General features: G+C 54.7%; 1 protein-coding gene across 2 annotated transcripts in view; it reads left to right on the top strand.

The window, feature by feature from the left end:
* LRP5 (LDL receptor related protein 5) overlaps positions 1-16884 on the top strand; it is a 108594-nt gene that overhangs the window by 19221 nt on the left and 72489 nt on the right. For both annotated transcript variants that reach the window (XM_030833262.2, XM_030833261.2), the window contains exons 2-3: positions 9253-9649; positions 15241-15438. In XM_030833262.2, the coding sequence (XP_030689122.1) occupies positions 9253-9649; positions 15241-15438 (595 nt within the window). The remainder of the gene's footprint in view (positions 1-9252; positions 9650-15240; positions 15439-16884) is intronic.

The following is a 16884-nucleotide window of genomic DNA, read 5'->3' as shown; positions in this document are numbered from 1 at the left end:
TTGTAAATGTCCAGTCTGTCCTTCAGAACATTTAGACCACTGCAGGGTGGTGTCACCAAAAAGAGCCCGTCTCAGTTGGGTCGAAGCCTGAGATCCAACACGGGGTTCTGTGGCCGGAATTGTGGTCGCCGTAGCTGCACGAGGGCTGCCGTGGCCGCTGCCCCCGCCATGAGAGCAGCACAGGTGGCGAGGGCCTCCCGGGAGCTGAGGGCAGGGACGGAAGTGTGGGGCGGGGGGCCCTCGGCTTCGAGGAACTTCCCGCATTAAAGTGAGCTTGGAGTTTTAGTATTGCTTCTCCCTTAATTACGAAAGTTCCGTGAGACACCGAGGTGTGATTTTGCTGAGATGCTACTAATGGTACAGCAGTGACTATTTCCAGCCATTTTAAGGTCTCCGAGCCTCATTCTGGGCCAAGCCGCGTGTGGTTCTGTTATTGCGCTTGGAGGGGAGGGACGGAGCTTTTCTGTGCTCGGAGCTGGGGAGGCTCGTTCGCTTGCACTTTGGGGGACCGCACAGGTTTCTCCTTGGTTCCCATCGTTTTAGCCAGATCAGTGCTTTTCACCCGTTCCCTCTTAGAGGGGACGTGGAGCTTTCCCGCCTGGGGAATGGGGGGGCTTTGTCCCCATCCCAACCCAAGTGTCTTTGAAGTTTCCTGTTTTATCATAAGATTCACGGGAACTTGGCAGTCTCTCTCTGTTACAGTCATGCTAGTTTCATTTTTTTTTTTAGTGCTTTGAATTTTATTTGAAGCACCTGGGGGTATATTGAGGAAATAATGTGCCAGAATGTATGCCAAAAAAAAAAAACAACAAAATTTTACGGGGACGCTAAAGAAGACCTAAATAAATGGTCGTGGATAGGAAGACAATATCGTAGAAATGTCAGTTTTCCCTCCATGATGTAGAGATTCAGCACGGTTCCCAGGAGTGCACTTCCCTTCCCTTCCCGGTGCAGAAATGTTGGTGCCTCGCATTTGAGGATGTGAGGTCATGGTGGGGTGCCACGTAGAGGTGCAGCTGGTGACATGGGCTGGGGGAGGTTAGTGCCGGGGAGGCCAGCAGAGCTTATGGGAGTGGTTGGGAGTTGGTGATACTGAGCAGGTAAGTAAATATATTGACAATCACAAAAGCCACGTTTCCACTTTGGAGAGCGTACTGACAAACGTAGAAAGAGGGGAGACTAGAAAGTACCCCGAGGAAAGGTTTAACATTGCAAGGACAGCCATGAAGTCATGAATTTTTACCACGTGTACACACACACACACACACACACACACAGAAATAGAGAAATGTTATGGGTGTGTGTGTAGGAATGTGCGTACATACACATACAGTGGGTTTTCGTTATTCACAGTAGTTCTGGTGTATAAAGCCACCGCAAACACTGAATGAGTGAATTCTGAACCACTGGTCCTGGGGGAGATACAGGCTTGGGTTCCCCCCCAGAGCTTCCGGTCACATTTTCATCTGCCGATCGACACGCAGCCTTGTTGGACGTGTGTTTCTGTTTAAAGACACCTGATTTAATAGGTATTGTTGGTTCATTCACACTGACCCATGACCAGTAATGCTCTAAGCTCATCTAACACCCATTTCCTCTGTGCGTACACCACGCTGCAGCCACCCTGCACACCAACAGCCCCTCAGCCCTGTGCCTGGGGCCGTCTTCAACGGTGAAATCACCCACAGAAAGCACAGAAAGTGCCAACAATGTGGCACTAACGACTGGAGAGGATGCACGTTTACAGTGTGAGCTGAGACGGCAGGGCAGAGCTCGCCTGTGCCACCTTGGCTGGGGGCTGGCGTATCAGGTGACTGTTTTTCCGCCCCTCTCTGTGCATGTGCACGTCCAGGAATGATCGGAAAGCCTCTGGGCATCGATGGGGTTATAAATAAATCTGAGCCAGTGGGCGACTCTCCAGGCTGGCATCTGTGAATAAGGAGGAGGGACTGTGTGTATGTTCCCCAGCTCCGTCTGCTGAGAAGGCCCAGAAGCAGTGAGCACACCCAGCACCCAGGTCTTGGCTTCTAAGGATCACTCTCCACTCAAAGGAAGCAGAGCTTCTCGAGAAAGGGCCGATTCTCCAGCTGAGGCAGGGAGAAATACACATGAGCCTGGAGCATGTCACTGTCCCAGAAAGAAAGTAAAGAAATCCTCAAGCGATGGTGGGGATGTGTCAGGGGGACCCAAGAGCCAATGCAAAGGGACTCTCACCGTCCAAACGTAGGAAACATTTGAACATCAAAGTAAATGGGAATATTAGATCTTAACCCATTTCACGAAGTAGGTATAGATGAGTCTACACTGGCTTCAGTTAATGAATACATAGTACATAGCAGACGTGCTTTAATGACCAGCCAACATGTAAAATAAAAAATCCGGAATGAAGGCTGTAGCTGTAGTTCTGAGTCATTCTTTTTAGTAGCTTATAATCTACAGTATTACTAGACCATCAGTTTTTATTTGTTATTATTTTGAATAGTGTTAAAATACACATAACTTAAAATTTACCCTCTTAGCCATTTTAAAGTGTCCAGTTCGGTAGCATGAAGGACATTCATGTGTTGTACAGCCATCACCCCCATCCATCTCCCACCATAACTGAATAAACTAGTAAACCCAGGCTTTCACCACCACAGACAACAGTGTCATGAGCATCATCGTCTGTCTCTCTGTCCTGCCAGCTAAGCTCTGACATTTTTGCTTTTTTCGTATCGTAAAAACTTTAAAAGCAATGCCACGAAAAATCCCAACACGGATTTTATGGAACTTGGGGAGCTGGTTGTAAAATGTGTAAGGGGATGTAGTGGACCCAGGGCAGCCGGGACTTTCTAAAGGACATGAATTAGGAGGGACTGCCCCTTCCGGCAGTCGGGGCTGGTTAGAAAGCCTGCTCAGCACGTGGTGTGGTGCAGGGCTGGGCAAGTAGAGAACAGAGGGCACGTGGAAGCAGACGCGGGCACAGCTGGAGGAGGAGCTCCTGCCCCTGGGGATGCAGGTGTGAGCAAGTGCGAAGGAGGGGTGGCGAGTGCCCAGTTGGAGAAGCCCAAGCTAGAAGCCACCCAGAGCCGTTAGGTGTCAGGAAAGTTACTGTGGGTAGAATTCATTGCCTTGAGCACATAGCTGCATCTCGGGGTCGGACCTCTGCATGCTAGGCATTCGCTCAGTCTCGTTCATGTCTCCCTCCGCCAGGGAGCCCGCCAGCTTCACCAGACAGTTTGTTCTCCTCCAGGCACCTCCTGTCCATGTCACTCATCTGCCTTTTCTTCCTGCTTAGGTGGTTAACCGCATGTGTGCGTGTGTGTATAATGTGTGTCCTGCCCAGCTGCGCTGTAGGCTCCCTGAATGTACCCCACGTTGTCTTCCACTTCTTGGCCTTCCCCGTGGGGCTGGTGTGGGACGAAGGACCATTGCTGACCCATAATCCATAGTTTGCCTCCAGCCTCCAGCCTGCTCCAATGAGCAATGTAACGCTTGGTGAATATCAATAAGGCATGTACTAAAAACGTTGCTTATTTTGGTGTAGTAGCAGAGGATTGGGTTACAGTGAGTTGGGTTGTGTTTAGTGTAACCATGTGAACAGTGTAAAATACAGGCTATTGGAATGGAAGCCCAGACATCTGCTATGAATTCTATATATAAATACTGGCTATGCTTACATGGGTTAAAATGGGGTTGTTGGCACTGGGATCTTCAGACTCCTGATTCCACTGTGGTAGGGACTGCACGTTAATCACGGGTCCTGGTACCCGGGCCAGGACGGGGAAGAGTGGCCTTTTTCTGACACCGATGGGCCGAGGATGCTGGGAACGGCATACCTACCCTAGAAATAGGTGGGAGTGGTCTATCCCTGTCCCCTGGCAGGGAAACACGGAGAACCCACAGAGCTCTGTGGGTGTTCTGAGGGCCATGCCAAGAAGGGGCTGCGTGAATCCAGGGTCACAGAAAGGGTCATCCCTGCCTGAGTCAGCCAATTGGGAAGCCAGGATGAGGGAAGAAGGTCACGGGGGGAATTCAGTGGGCTTGGGGTACAGTGGTGCCTTGAGAAAGTATCTATTGAGGTGAAATGTATGCAACGTAAAATGAACCATTTTAAAGTGAATAATCCATTGGCCTTCAGTGCATTCACAATGTTGGGTAGCCACCGCGATCTAGTTCCAGAACATTCCATTGCCCCTATAGGAAACCCTGTCCCCATTAAGCGGTTTTGCCTCATCCCCCACCCCCACCCCCCAGGCCCTGGCCGCTATTAATCTGTGTGTCTGTCTTTGTGGGTTTGCCTGTTTGGGGCATTTCATGTGGCTGGAATCCTGTGCTGTGTGGCCTTTTGTGTCTGTCTTCTTCTGGAGCATGTTTTCAAAGCTCATCCATGTTGTAGCCTGTGTCGGTCCTTCACTGCTTTTTATGGCTGAATTATATTTCATGGTATGGATAGAGCACGTTTTGTTTATCCATTTGTCCATGGATGGACATTGGGGCTACCTCTGCCTTTGGGCGACTGTGAATCGTGCTGCTGTGACCATGCATGTACAAGTATTTATTTGAGTCCTCTTAGTTCTCTTGGGTACACACCTGGGAGTGGAATTGCTGGGTCACGTGGTAGCTCATGGGTAACTTTTTAAAAAGTTAATTATTTTTGGCTGCGTTGGGTCTTTCTTGCTACGCACGGGCCTTCTCTAGTTGCGGTGAGCGGGGGCTACTCTTCATTGCGGTGCACAGGCTTCTCATTGTGTTGGCTTCTCTCGGTGCGGAGCGCGGGCTTCAGGCCGCAGGCACAGTAGTTGTGGCTCATGGGCTCAGTAGTTGTGGCTCGCGGGCTCAGTAGTTGTGGCGCACGGGCTCTAGAGCTCAGGCTTACTAGTTGTGGCGCATGGGCTTCGTTGCTCCGCAGCATGCGGGATCTTCCCAGACCAGGGATTGAACCCGTGTTCTCTGCATTGGCAGGCGGATTCTTAACCACTGCGCCACCAGGGAAGCCCCTCGACAGGTAACTTTTTGAGGACCTGCCGGGTGCTCTGCACTGCAGCCCCACAGCAGCCAGCGGCGCCTTTTAAGTCGTTACCATTTCCTGCTGGATGGATGAGGAAACAGGCTCAGAGCAGAGATAAAAAGTCTGGCCCCAAATCTCGCAGCTGGAGGCCAGGCTGGGGTTTGAACGAGAGTCTGAGCTGACGTGCTTTCCTGTGTAGCAGGACCGGCCCGGGACTGGATGAAAGAAACTCTTAATGAACTACCAGCACAGGTGCTGCCCCGGCTGGTGTTCACTGAGTGCCTGACATGTGCTGCTACCGGGCTGAGGCTTTGTATGAATTGCTCTGTTGAAGCCTCACAGTCTCTGAGGTGGGGGTGCAGTGAGGACCCCCATCTCACAGGACGTTGAGCTCGGAGAGGCCCAGATCTGAGCCGTGCCCCTGAGCTGGCTCCAGGCTGCTCACTCGGGGGGGCCGACCCGGTCTGTGTACCCTTGTGATACGTGGTCCTGAAAAAAAAAGAACTTGCACAGAGAATGTCATAGCAGCATAAATGGAACCTGGGGTTAAAACATTTCAAGATAGTTATCCAGAGGCTTAACAAAGTCATCTTTCATCACGCAGTCCTTTCTTCAATCTTCATCCCCACCTAGCACCTTCTCATACCCGCAATTCTAGTACAGATCGGGGTTTATAGCTACGTTGTGTGTTGACTTAACGTTTCTTACACATTTTCTGGTGTCACTGCAGTCATTTTCTTACTACTTTAACGGACACAACTTTCTGCTGAGAGAACAGACTAGGTACCCCAATGTTGGAGATTTTTTATTTGTTTATTTTTCTTATTATAAGGAAGGCTGCAGCGAATATTGTGTCTAGGACCTTTTCCTTCCTTCAGGTGTTCCTTGGGATAAGGTCCTGTGAGGCCCGTCTCTAGGGAGAGGGTTTAAACGTTTTATGGTCCTTAATACCAGACACTGCGGTATTTCCTAAAAGGGCTGTTCCTGCATCTGCGGTGGCCAGGTGACCCCGCGTGAGTCCTGGGGTGCGGTGGCGGCTGGGCTGCCGGTCCAGCTCTCAGCCCCTCTGCCCTGCACCCCTCTCCCTCCTCACACTGCTTGTTTCTTCTCCTCGCTGCCCCAAAAGCTTGGGCCACTGGTCAAGAGATCATCCCTGGAGTAACCTGGGGCAGGTCAAAGCACCCTTCCAAGAGCTGCAGTCTCCTCACCTGGGAGATACACACCTGAACCCCTTGACCTACAGGGTCTTGGGCCCGTGGGCCTGTCACCTCGGGAAGGAGCACAGAGGACCATCTGCCGCTTCCTGCGTACTTCGCCCCAGGACCTTTGCACTGGTCATCCCCTCTGCCAGGATGCCCTCCATCCGGCCCTCTCTCGCTGCCCCCTTCAAGTCTTTGCCCAGGTGTCACTTTCTCAGCGAGGCCACCCTGACCATCTTACGTGAAACGGCAGACCCCACTCCCCAATCCTTTACCCTGCTCTGTTTTGCAAACCGCAGCATCGATGTTGTGAGGCATAACTGACATCACCTTACCCATCATGTGGGTCGCCTGTTGTCTTTTCCCCCCACGTCATACAGGACACGAGGGTGGGTTCTGGGTTCGGTTGTGTGTCCCAGCCAGGCTGGCATGTGCTACACGACACCCCGCTGCCTGCCCACTGGCTGGCTCTGTCGCGGTCTCAGCCCAGTGCATCACTCCTCAGGATAGCCTGTCCTGATGCCAGCCCCTCAGCTGGCCACTCTAATCCTGCCCGCCTCCCCAGCCTCCCTCCTCCCGTGGGGAAGGAGGGGCCCCAGGCGGCCACATCTCCCAGATGAGCCAGGGTACCCGTGGCCCCTGGTAGGCTTGAGGCCGCATCAGCCGGGGCTCCCCAAGCCCTAGGAGGGGCACTGGGAGGGTAGGTGCCAGCTGGGGGGGGGCAGCCCCCCACAAGAGGCCCCCATCGCCATGGGTCCCCAGGGTAACCGGAGAGTGAAGTGGGTGCCTCTTCAAACTTAGGACTTGAGTGTGTGGTGGTTTCTAGATGTCTTTGAAGCAGGAGTGGCTTCTCCTGGAGAGAGCCTGCCCGCCCTGGCCCTCCTAGGAGTCTCAGTTTGGGAAAAGCGCAGGAAATTGAAATCCACCCCCCATCACCTGTGGCCTTTGAAGGGTGCACCTGAACTGCCCAGAGTGTAAACTGCGGGGAAAATGTGGTCTTTCCAGTTTGGGGAGAAAGAGCAGAGCAGAGTTAGGATTTTTTGTGCGGGGGCAGCTTCCAGGGCTCCCCGCCTCCTGATTCTCCCCCAGCCCAGGCTCCCTGGCCTCTGGGACTTCGGCTGCGGGGAAGGGTTAACTTACTGGGTGTCTGGCCAACAGCTGGGACTGGCGACTCGCCCCGTGGGTACCTCCTTCCAAAGCGCTTCCCCTGGGGGCCGGAACGCCTCTGATTGGAGACTGCTGTCTGCGGGGCCATCCATCTGTTGATGCTGATGCCGGGTGAGTTTCGTCCCTCACCTGTGGCCACCAACTCCCAATGGAATACCTGTGGCAGCGGGGAGCTTGCCTCCTCCTGAGATGGTCCCTTGCACTGTCGTCCAGAGGTGCTAGTTTAGAGAAGAGTGAAGCCAGCGTCCTCCCTGCTGGCCTTCGCGAGGGGTTCTCAGGCGGGAGCTGGGTCCATCCTGGTGGGGGAATGTCACGGGGCTTTGGTGTGCACGCCCGTGTCTGCTTCTGGTGAGAGGGTCAGCTTATCAGAGGGCTCTGTGACCCCCGAGGTTAGGAACCACCCGGGCCGGTCCTGCCTTCGCCGGATGAGAGGGGAGGAATCTCAGGAGGCCGGGCACGGTGAACCTCGCAGGCGGGGTGGGATTACTGGTCGTCTGTGCTCCAGTGGCCGGCAGGGCCCTGGTGACGATGAATGGGCAGGTGCTCTGGGGGCACCCGTCACCCTGCATGTGCTGCGGGGTGTCTGCAGCAGCTTTTCTGCCTCGGTCCACGGGCCTCCAGATCCCACACGACTCTTCCTGCGAAGGCCCTCTGCCTCTGGTCTGTACGATTCTTCCTCCTCTGAAGGTCTGGACCCTCCCTCATCTTGGGTATCACCCCCTTGCCCACCGTCCTCCGACCGGCCGGCCTCTGACCCTCGGAAGGCACCCGACTGCCGGCAGCGCCTCCGGTGGTGTGTGTCACTGCCACTCTGCTCTGTGGAACCTCTGGCTGACAGTGGGGACCCAGACCCTTCTGGGCACCCCGCCCTTTCCCTTCTCACCTCTCACAGAGCAGAGGTGACTCACTGTCTTGAAATTAGGATGCTAGGATGCTAGTGGGGTGGGTGAAATGTATTTATAGAGCAGCTGCTGTGTGCTGGCCCTGGGCAGGGCAGGGCATTCTTAGACGGGCAGACAAGCCGTCCTGGAGTGCAGGGTCCACTGGGACCCTCAGCATATTGTAGCAGCTGGGAAAACAGGGAAACTTCCATTTTTAATTAAAAAAACCTTTTTACTGAAGTGCGTATACACAGAAAAGTGATGCCTTTTTACAAACTAGATACACCTGTGCAGCGAGCACACGATGCCTGTTCCGGAGTGTGGCACCTGGTGTGCTGTTGAACTTGGTTCCTCTCGAAGCCTTGTCTTACCCTTCTGTAAAATGGGTGAACTGTCACCCACAGCCCAGGCCTGTGTGCCGAGAGCCCAGGGGGCCCAGAGAGGAGCCTGCCCAACTCTGTGTGCCGTGAGTGACCTTCAAAGAGCCGTCAGCCTGTGAGGATGCTCACTCTTTATCACCTGTCTGTACCTGCCTGGGGCAGGGAGGGGTGAGATTAGGGACAGAAGTTCTTTGGTGGCCATCTCCTCCTCGCAAGAGGTCAGGATGCCCAGCTCGGATGTAGTTGTTACACCCCTGTGTTTGATCTTTGCCGTGTCCCTGCTGCCACAAAGAACTGTAGACGTGACATAATGATGGTGGTGGTGGGAGGGGTGGAGCCCCGGAGACGGTCCTGACCTCGAACCCTCTGCGCGTCCTCCTACCCTGCAGAGGAGGGGCCTGGGTGGGACACACGGTGATTTCAGGAACTGCAGCGCCGTCTGCTGCGTTGAAAGAGCCTCTGCATGGGTGGCTGGGCCCGCCCAGGTGCCTTCCCGGCAGTGGCTGGGGATGGAAGGAAGGAACCGGGAGCCTCGGGCACGGGCCGGGCGGGGTCCAGGCACCTAGCCCCCCGTCCTGGTCTGTGCGGCCTGCGGCTCAGCCTGCGGTCCTCACGGTTTGCTTCTACCCCCACAGCCTCGCCGCTCCTCCTGTTTGCCAACCGCCGGGACGTACGGCTGGTGGACGCCGGCGGAGTCAAGTTGGAGTCCACCATTGTGGTCAGCGGCCTGGAGGATGCGGCCGCGGTGGATTTCCAGTTCTCCAAGGGAGCCGTGTACTGGACGGACGTGAGCGAGGAGGCCATCAAGCAGACCTACCTGAACCAGACGGGGGCTGCCGTGCAGAACGTGGTCATCTCCGGCCTGGTGTCGCCCGACGGCCTGGCCTGCGACTGGGTCGGCAAGAAGCTGTACTGGACGGACTCGGAGACCAATCGCATCGAGGTGGCCAATCTCAATGGGACGTCCCGGAAGGTCCTCTTCTGGCAGGACCTGGACCAGCCGCGGGCCATCGCCTTGGACCCCGCTCACGGGTAAACCCAGTGCCTCTGCTCCCTGGTGCGAGTGGGTGGGGTCGTGATTTCTCTCTTGAACTTACTTGAGCCCACGTACCTTTTTTAGAGAAAATGCGGCAGTCTTAAATGGGTTCGCTTTCAGAATTTGTTGTTGTTGAGAACCATTTCCCCGTGATACCCTGTGTTGTGGGTTTTTTTAAACTCGCTGCCTCTGCTTGGCCGTGGATTCGAATCACTAAACGTCCCAGATGTGTGTGTGACGGTGTCCGAGGAGGTGCGAGCGCTCTGACAGGTAGAACTCACACCTTTCACTTCCTTTATGACTGCATCAGCTGAAAACGGGGGGAAAAAGTGAAACTCCTTGTCCAGAAGGGGAGCTTGCTGCAGATGGTTTCTCTGGTGTCTTCTGGAAGCCCTCTGCTTCCCCCTGCCTCCCAGTCTGGCTGAGCTCACGTGACCTACGAAGGCTCAGGGCCCAGCCATGAGTTCCAGGTGGGGTTTTGTGAGTGGCGGCAAAGCTAAGAACATGTGCAGAGTTGAAGGCTGGGATGGAGAGATTGTGGGGAGATGACCGAGCTGCCCAGCCAGGCCAGGCTCATTGCAGACTTTCATGAACGGTAGCTGTTCGTTCGGTCATCCCTCGGCCCTCTATTCCCTCTTCCTGCCGCCTGGGAAGGACACACTCTTAGCCAGGCTGCATCAAGCTAGGCACCTGCCTCCTGGCCGTGCTCGACCCACTGCTGGGTCTGCGCACTCCTCTGCTGTTCATGTGTCAGAAACGGCTGTTGGGCATCTGGAACAGAAACACCGTAGGACTCTGGGTTCTGGTCCTGATGCCCCTGACTTGCTGTTGCCCCTGGCAGTGCCCTCCCCTGCCCTGGAGGGGTGGTGACACTGGCCGCACTGCCTGTAGCCCAGGCTGGAAGGACCTCTCAGCCCACCCTGGGGTGGGTGGAATGAGGTTTGGGGGGCAGAGGCCTGTCCTGCCAGTGCAGGTGCGTGGGTAGCTAGGGGAGCACCCTGGGTGAGGGGGCGCTTTGGTGGCCAAGTAAACCTCCTTACGGGGGCCTTCTCGGCGTGTTGACTGAGAAGGCACACTAGACTGGCTTCTGATGTCGGAATAGCTGGAGCCTTCTGGAGCTGCTGGTTTGAAAGCTGAGTGTTTGTGTGTGTGTGTGAGCTCCATTGGGAGGTGCTTAGTACTTAGTTGGGAAGTGCTCAGTTGGGAGGTGCTTGGTACTTGGTTGGGAAGTGCTCGGTTGGGAGGTGCTTGGTGCTTGGTTGGGAAGTGCTCAGTTGGGAGGTGTTTGGTACTTGGTTGGGAAGTGCTCAGTTGGGAGGTGCTTGGTACTTAGTTGGGAAGTGCTCAGTTGGGAGGTGCTTGGTACTTGGTTGGGAAGTGCTCAGTTGGGAGGTGCTTGGTACTTGGTTGGGAAGTGCTCAGTGAGGAGGTGCTTGGTACTTGGTTGGGAGCAGTCGTCTTCATGCTCACACCTAGTCTGGCTTTGCCTGTAGCATCCCTAGGAGTTGGTCCATCTCTGGCCCTGTCTTTTCTTACTAAATGTTTGAAATCTTTTCTGATCTTGCCTCTGAATTCTTCCCCCAGATCCTGCTGGGATCACACCCCTGCCCCTGAGGTAGAGTTGACTTTGGTGTTGATGCCCTGGGCAGGATATCTGAGGCCCCAGCCTCTCCCCCACATCTCCCGCCGCCCCAGTGATGTGTCTGATGCGTGACGGAGCGAAGTGGTGGTGCTAAGTGTCCCACTCACCAGATTGAATGGCGGTGAGAACGCTGGACTCTGGTCCCAGCTTCGTCTGTGGTGTGATCGAGGTTAGCAGTGTCCGCTCCATCCCCTTAGACACCGTTGCCCAGGAGGGAAGGACTCCAGGCCAGTGCATAGGCACCATGGGCAGCGCCCCACTCTGCCGAACACTGGCCTGGCGGTGGTCCTTGCCATGAGTTCAGACTGAGTCCTGAGAGTGGGGACAGGGGGCTGCATTCTCTGTCCTGGCCACACACTCGTGTCTGCAGGGAGCATCACTGCCTCCTCCTGGCCCTGTTGGAACCTCTGTTGTCTCCGTGTGTCTGTCCTCTCGTGACGCAGCCTTTCTGCCTCACAACTAGGGTCCCTCCTTAGATGAGGAGATACTGCCCCTGCTACGTCATCAGGAAGGAAGGTTCTCAGTCTGAACGTCAACCTCAGGGTGCACGTGACCAAGAGCCCCATAGCCAGGAGGACCACAGACCCCAGGGCCTGGACTTGGTCAGGTTCAGCAGCACAGGTGGCAAAGGGCAGGTGTCCCGGCGAGGCTGGGGAGGCACCTCCGCTCCCAGCACCAGGTGCCCACTTGGGCAGCAGAGCGGGCTCCAGGGAGGACTCTCTGGCCCTGAGGACCTGGGGCCGGGAAGACATCAGCCCAGTGCTGTGGGGTGGCCCGGGCCTGTCCCAGCCCATGAGGGGCTGCAGTGGCTCCTGGGTCTCGAGTTAAAGCCGGGCTGAAACCCAACCCCCTCTTTAAGATGCAAAATGGCCCTTCCCTAAAATAACACACAACCACAACCGCAGCCAGCCTCTGCCCTCTGCGCGCTGAGACCAGGCTGCAGGGCTTTGCTTCAGGAGTTGATTTTCCTCCGTGGAGCTAGGCTGGGCCTGTGGCAGCGTTGAAGGCTCTGCACGAGCACATCCACGCCAGCTGGGCTCTGGGAACAGGGTGGCTCGCAAATTCCCCATTTAAGGAAACCAGCCGGGCCTCTGTTATGAAACCCGGGGGAAGGAATGTGAATTATGCTCCTCGCGGAGGTCCTGAGCCTGCACATTTTCCGGCCTTTCCCGTTGGCCACCAAGGAGCGTTCAGGAGCATGTGAGTGGATGGCTCTGAGACTGATTCTCCTGACACCTTCTGGGCAGCCGGCGGGAGGGCTGGGCTCTTTCCAGGCTGCTGGGGGTGGGAAAAGCACAGGGAGAGAAAGGTGCCTGCACCAGGCCGGCGGGAGCCTTTGCTGAGAGCCTCGGGTGCCCGGAGAAGTTCGCCACCACCCCAGGCTGGGGGGTGGGTCAGACAGCGGCCAGGCTCTGACCTCAACCGGAGAACCGTGTTGTGCTCCCAGAGCTTGTGACCTGGGGCAGCGCAGCCTTCCGGAGCCTCGGTTTTCTCACCTGTCCAATGGGAATAGTCCCTGCGTCACTTCTTCAGTGGAGAGCAGAGTGGAGAGCTTGTTGGAGAGGTGTTCCAAGTTCCCTGTCCCCATGGGGGCTGGAGAGCAGGGGAGCTTGGTGACGATGGCCGGGTGTGGTTGGCCCCTCGCCGCACGTGAAGCCCCCAGGAGCTCATTATCATCATCTGTCATCACCCGTCTAGCAGGTGGCGACAGTGCCAGCTCCGAAGTGACACCCCTCTGGGAAGGCCCCACGGCCCCGTGGACGGGGGTGGCCTTCGGAGCTCCCATCTCGGGGGAGTGGCAGCTTGTGTGCGTGTCATTTTCTCTCTCCTGCTGGACAGAGACCCCCACCAAAGGGCAAGGCTGGGCCTGTTCTCCCCACGTCCCTGATGACTTTGCTGGTCCCTGGTGGACGGCAGCTCAGGCTTTGCTGAAAGGCATGAAGTTTTACCTCTGAAGATGTGGAGGCTGAGAGCGGGAGTGGAGAGGGAGTGCGGGGAGGGGACTTGATCCGTAAGAGAAGCAGCTCGAAGGGAAGCAAGCCTGTGGGCCCAAGCAACTAGGGCGTCTGAGAAGTGGCCTGTTTTCGCTCCCACTGTGTCCCACGGCCCCGCCTCTCCCCATCCGGGCTTGCGCTGTCTTCCCTGGCAGACCCTCCCACGAGGGCACAGGTGGCTCCCAGGAGCCCCCTGCCCTCCCCTTGCAGGCCGACTCCCATCTGCCTGTCTCTAAGCGGCCACTAAGGCTGAGGGTAATGGGGTTTGTTGATTGCTCAGGACTGACCTGTGCCCGCTCCAGGAGGGGGTGTGGGAGCAGACACACCACCTGGAGAGGTTCATGAACCTCGAGTGGAGGCGGGGCTCCTCCAAGGGAAATCCAGGCACTGTCCCCCTTCTCTGCGGAGAGACACCGGTGGACAAAGTAAAGTGAAACAGGTCTGCCACCCCTTGTGCCCCATGGCTTGTCCACAGCCGACTGGGCCAGAAACCCAAGGGACTCATGTCCTCAAGGCTGGTGCGGTTCCCTCTGCTCTCCACTGAAGAGCCATGCTGGGAGGGCGCCCCGCCTGGACATCTGGGCACTGGTGGGGTTTGAACCCATCAGCCCAGATGCCTGCCTATTATCTCTGCTCATGTGAAGGGACATCAAATAAGGAAGCCTCTAAGGAGGCGGTGGTTTCTGGCTGGAAACTCTAAGAACATGGTTCAGCAGAGCTGACTCACCCACAACCCACCCAGGATAACTGGTATGTTTCAGTGAATACCTCACCTATGCATTGTTGTTTTTAACAGACTTCTTTTTTTTCTTTTTTTTTGCGGTACGCGGGCCTCTCACCGTTGTGGCCTCCCCCGTTGCGGAGCACAGGCTCTGGACGCGCAGGCTCAGCGGCCGTGGCTCACGGGCCCAGCCGCTCCGCGGCATGTGGGATCTTCCCGGACCGGGGCACGAACCCGCGTCCCCTGCATCGGCAGGCAGACTCTCAACCACTGCGCCACCAGGGAAGCCCCAGACTTCATTTTTTTAAAGCAGTTTTAGGCTCACAGATAAATTGAGGGCAAGGTACAGAGAGTTCCTGTATACCCACGTACATTTAACCTTTGTCTTTTGACAAAGATTTAATGTCACATATCCATGGTTGTATTATCCTACAGAATCGTTTTGCTGCCCTACAGATCCTCTGTGCTCCGTCAGTGCATATCCCTCCCCAGTCCCTGGCAGCCCCTGATCTTTTTCTGTCTCCATAGTTTTACCTTCAACAGTGTCGTATGCGGGAACCATAGAATGTATAGCCTTTTCACGTTGGCTTCTTTCACTTAGTAACATGCATTTAATGTTCCTCTGTGTCTTTTCATGGCTTAATAGCTCATTTCTTCTTAGCACTGAATAATATTCCATTTTACATATTTTAATTGCCTTTTAGAAGTTCATTTACAGCGTTTTCATAGTAGCAAAAATTCAGAAGCAACGCAAACGTTCAAAGTGGTTTCACTTAAATAATTTACCGTACTCTATAGCCATTAAAAGAACAAGGAGGGTTTCGACTAGTAAGAAGAGGATACCTAGAATATGTTGCTAAATGAGAACAAGTGGAAACAAGTATATTTGATTATCCAACTTTGATTAAAAATTAATATATTACACGGAATTCCCTGGTGGTCCAGTGGTTAGGATTCTGCGCTTTCACTGCCGAGGGCCTAGGTTCAATCCTTGGCTGGGGAACTAATAAGATTCTGCAAGCAGTGCAGCCAAAAAAAAAGAAAAAATTAATATATTACTGACTGCTTAGAAAGCAAATCGGGAGTAATGATACCCTCGGCCCGGAACATTGGGCGAGATTTCAGGGCAAATTCACTGTCTCTGTTTCATATGCTTGCATTCATATAGACAGAAATCAAAAACGAAACAAACACGAGCTTTTCTCATCGTGCTTCTGTCCTCCTTGTTAGGTACATGTACTGGACAGACTGGGGAGAGATACCCCGGATCGAACGGGCAGGGATGGATGGCAGCACCCGGAAGGTTATTGTGGACTCGGACATTTACTGGCCCAACGGGCTGACCATCGACCTGGAGGAGCAGAAGCTGTACTGGGCGGACGCCAAGCTCAGCTTCATCCACCGCGCCAACCTGGACGGCTCCTTCCGGTAAGTTCCGCCTGGCTCTGGGCCCCCACCTTCCCCACGGGGCCCTGGCCAGTCCCAGCTGGGCGTTGGCTGATCCTTCCCAACTCAGGCCAGTGGTCTCAGACCTGAAACCCTGGGGGCCTGAGGCCTGCAGGCCTTTTCAGAGCTGAGGTCCATAACAGTGCACACCCCATGTCTGACATCCCACCCAAGCAGGGTCTGGGGTGGCATCTGCATCTATTTTATAGCAAAATGTAGAATGCTCATTCTCAGTGGGATCGCAAAGGCTAAAGAGCCCTACATCCAAAGCAGTTTCATGGCTCCTCAGGGTGTGAGCATCAAATTAACGTAGGATCCAGCAATTCTGCTCCTAGGTTTATGCCCCCAAAGAATTGAAAATTGGTATCGAAGTAAATACTTGTACACGAATATCCATCGCAGGAGCGTCCACAATAGCTAAAAGGTAGAAACAGCTGAAATGTCCACCAGCAGATGAGCGACGGATGGATAAGCAAGATTGTGGCATATCTGTGCCATGGAGCGGTGCTCAGCCATTGCAAGGCATGAGGCACGGGTGGATGCCACACCACGGATGGGCCTTGAAAACATGCTGCTAAGTGAAAGAAGCCGGACACCAAAGGCCACATATCGTGTGACTTCATGGATGTGAAAAGTCCAGAACAGGCGAATCCTTAGGGACAGAGGGCAGACGGCTGTCTCCAGGGGCTGCGGGGGGAGGGGAGACGAGGAGTACCTGCTTGGTACATTCAGGGTTTTCCTGTGGGGGTGGAAATGTTTAGGAAACAGCTGGTGGTGATGGCTGCACGTGGTGAACGTGCTGTGCAGCCCTGAATTAGGCACTTTGAGATGGTTGATTTGGTGATATGTGAATTTCACCTCAAGACATTTTTTTGTATGTTTGGTTTTCTTTTCTTTTAAATTTATTTATTTAATTAATTTATTTTTGGCTGCGTTGGGTCTTCGTTGCTGCGCACGGGCTTTCTCCAGCTGTGGTGAGTGGGGGCTGCTCTTCGTTGAGGTGCGCGGGCTTCTCATTGCAGTGACTTCTCGTTGCAGAGCACGGGCTCTAGGCACATGGGCTTCAGTAGTTGTGGCAGGTGGGCTCAGCAGTTGTGGCTCACGGGCTCTAGAGCGTGGGCTCAGTAGTTGTGGCGCACGGGCTTAGTTGCTCCGCGGCATGTGGGATCTTCCCGGACCTGGGCTCGAGCCCGTGTCCCCTGCATTGGCAGGAGGATTCTCAACCACTGCATCACCAGGGAGGTCCTGTTTTTGGTTTTTGATTGCGATATAATTGGCACATAACATTGTATTCATTTTAGGTGTATGATGTCGTGATTTGTTGTGATTTGTTATATGTGTATGTTGCAAAATGATGACCGCAATAAGTTTAGTTAACATCCATCACTATAGAGAGTTACATTTTTTTCTCCTTGTGATGAGAACTTT

Source organism: Globicephala melas, chromosome 8, assembly GCF_963455315.2.
Source record: "Globicephala melas chromosome 8, mGloMel1.2, whole genome shotgun sequence".
NCBI classification, from domain to species: Eukaryota; Metazoa; Chordata; class Mammalia; order Artiodactyla; family Delphinidae; genus Globicephala; species Globicephala melas.
Note: the sequence above shows the minus strand (reverse complement) of the source record. Positions and strands in the feature narration are given on the sequence as shown.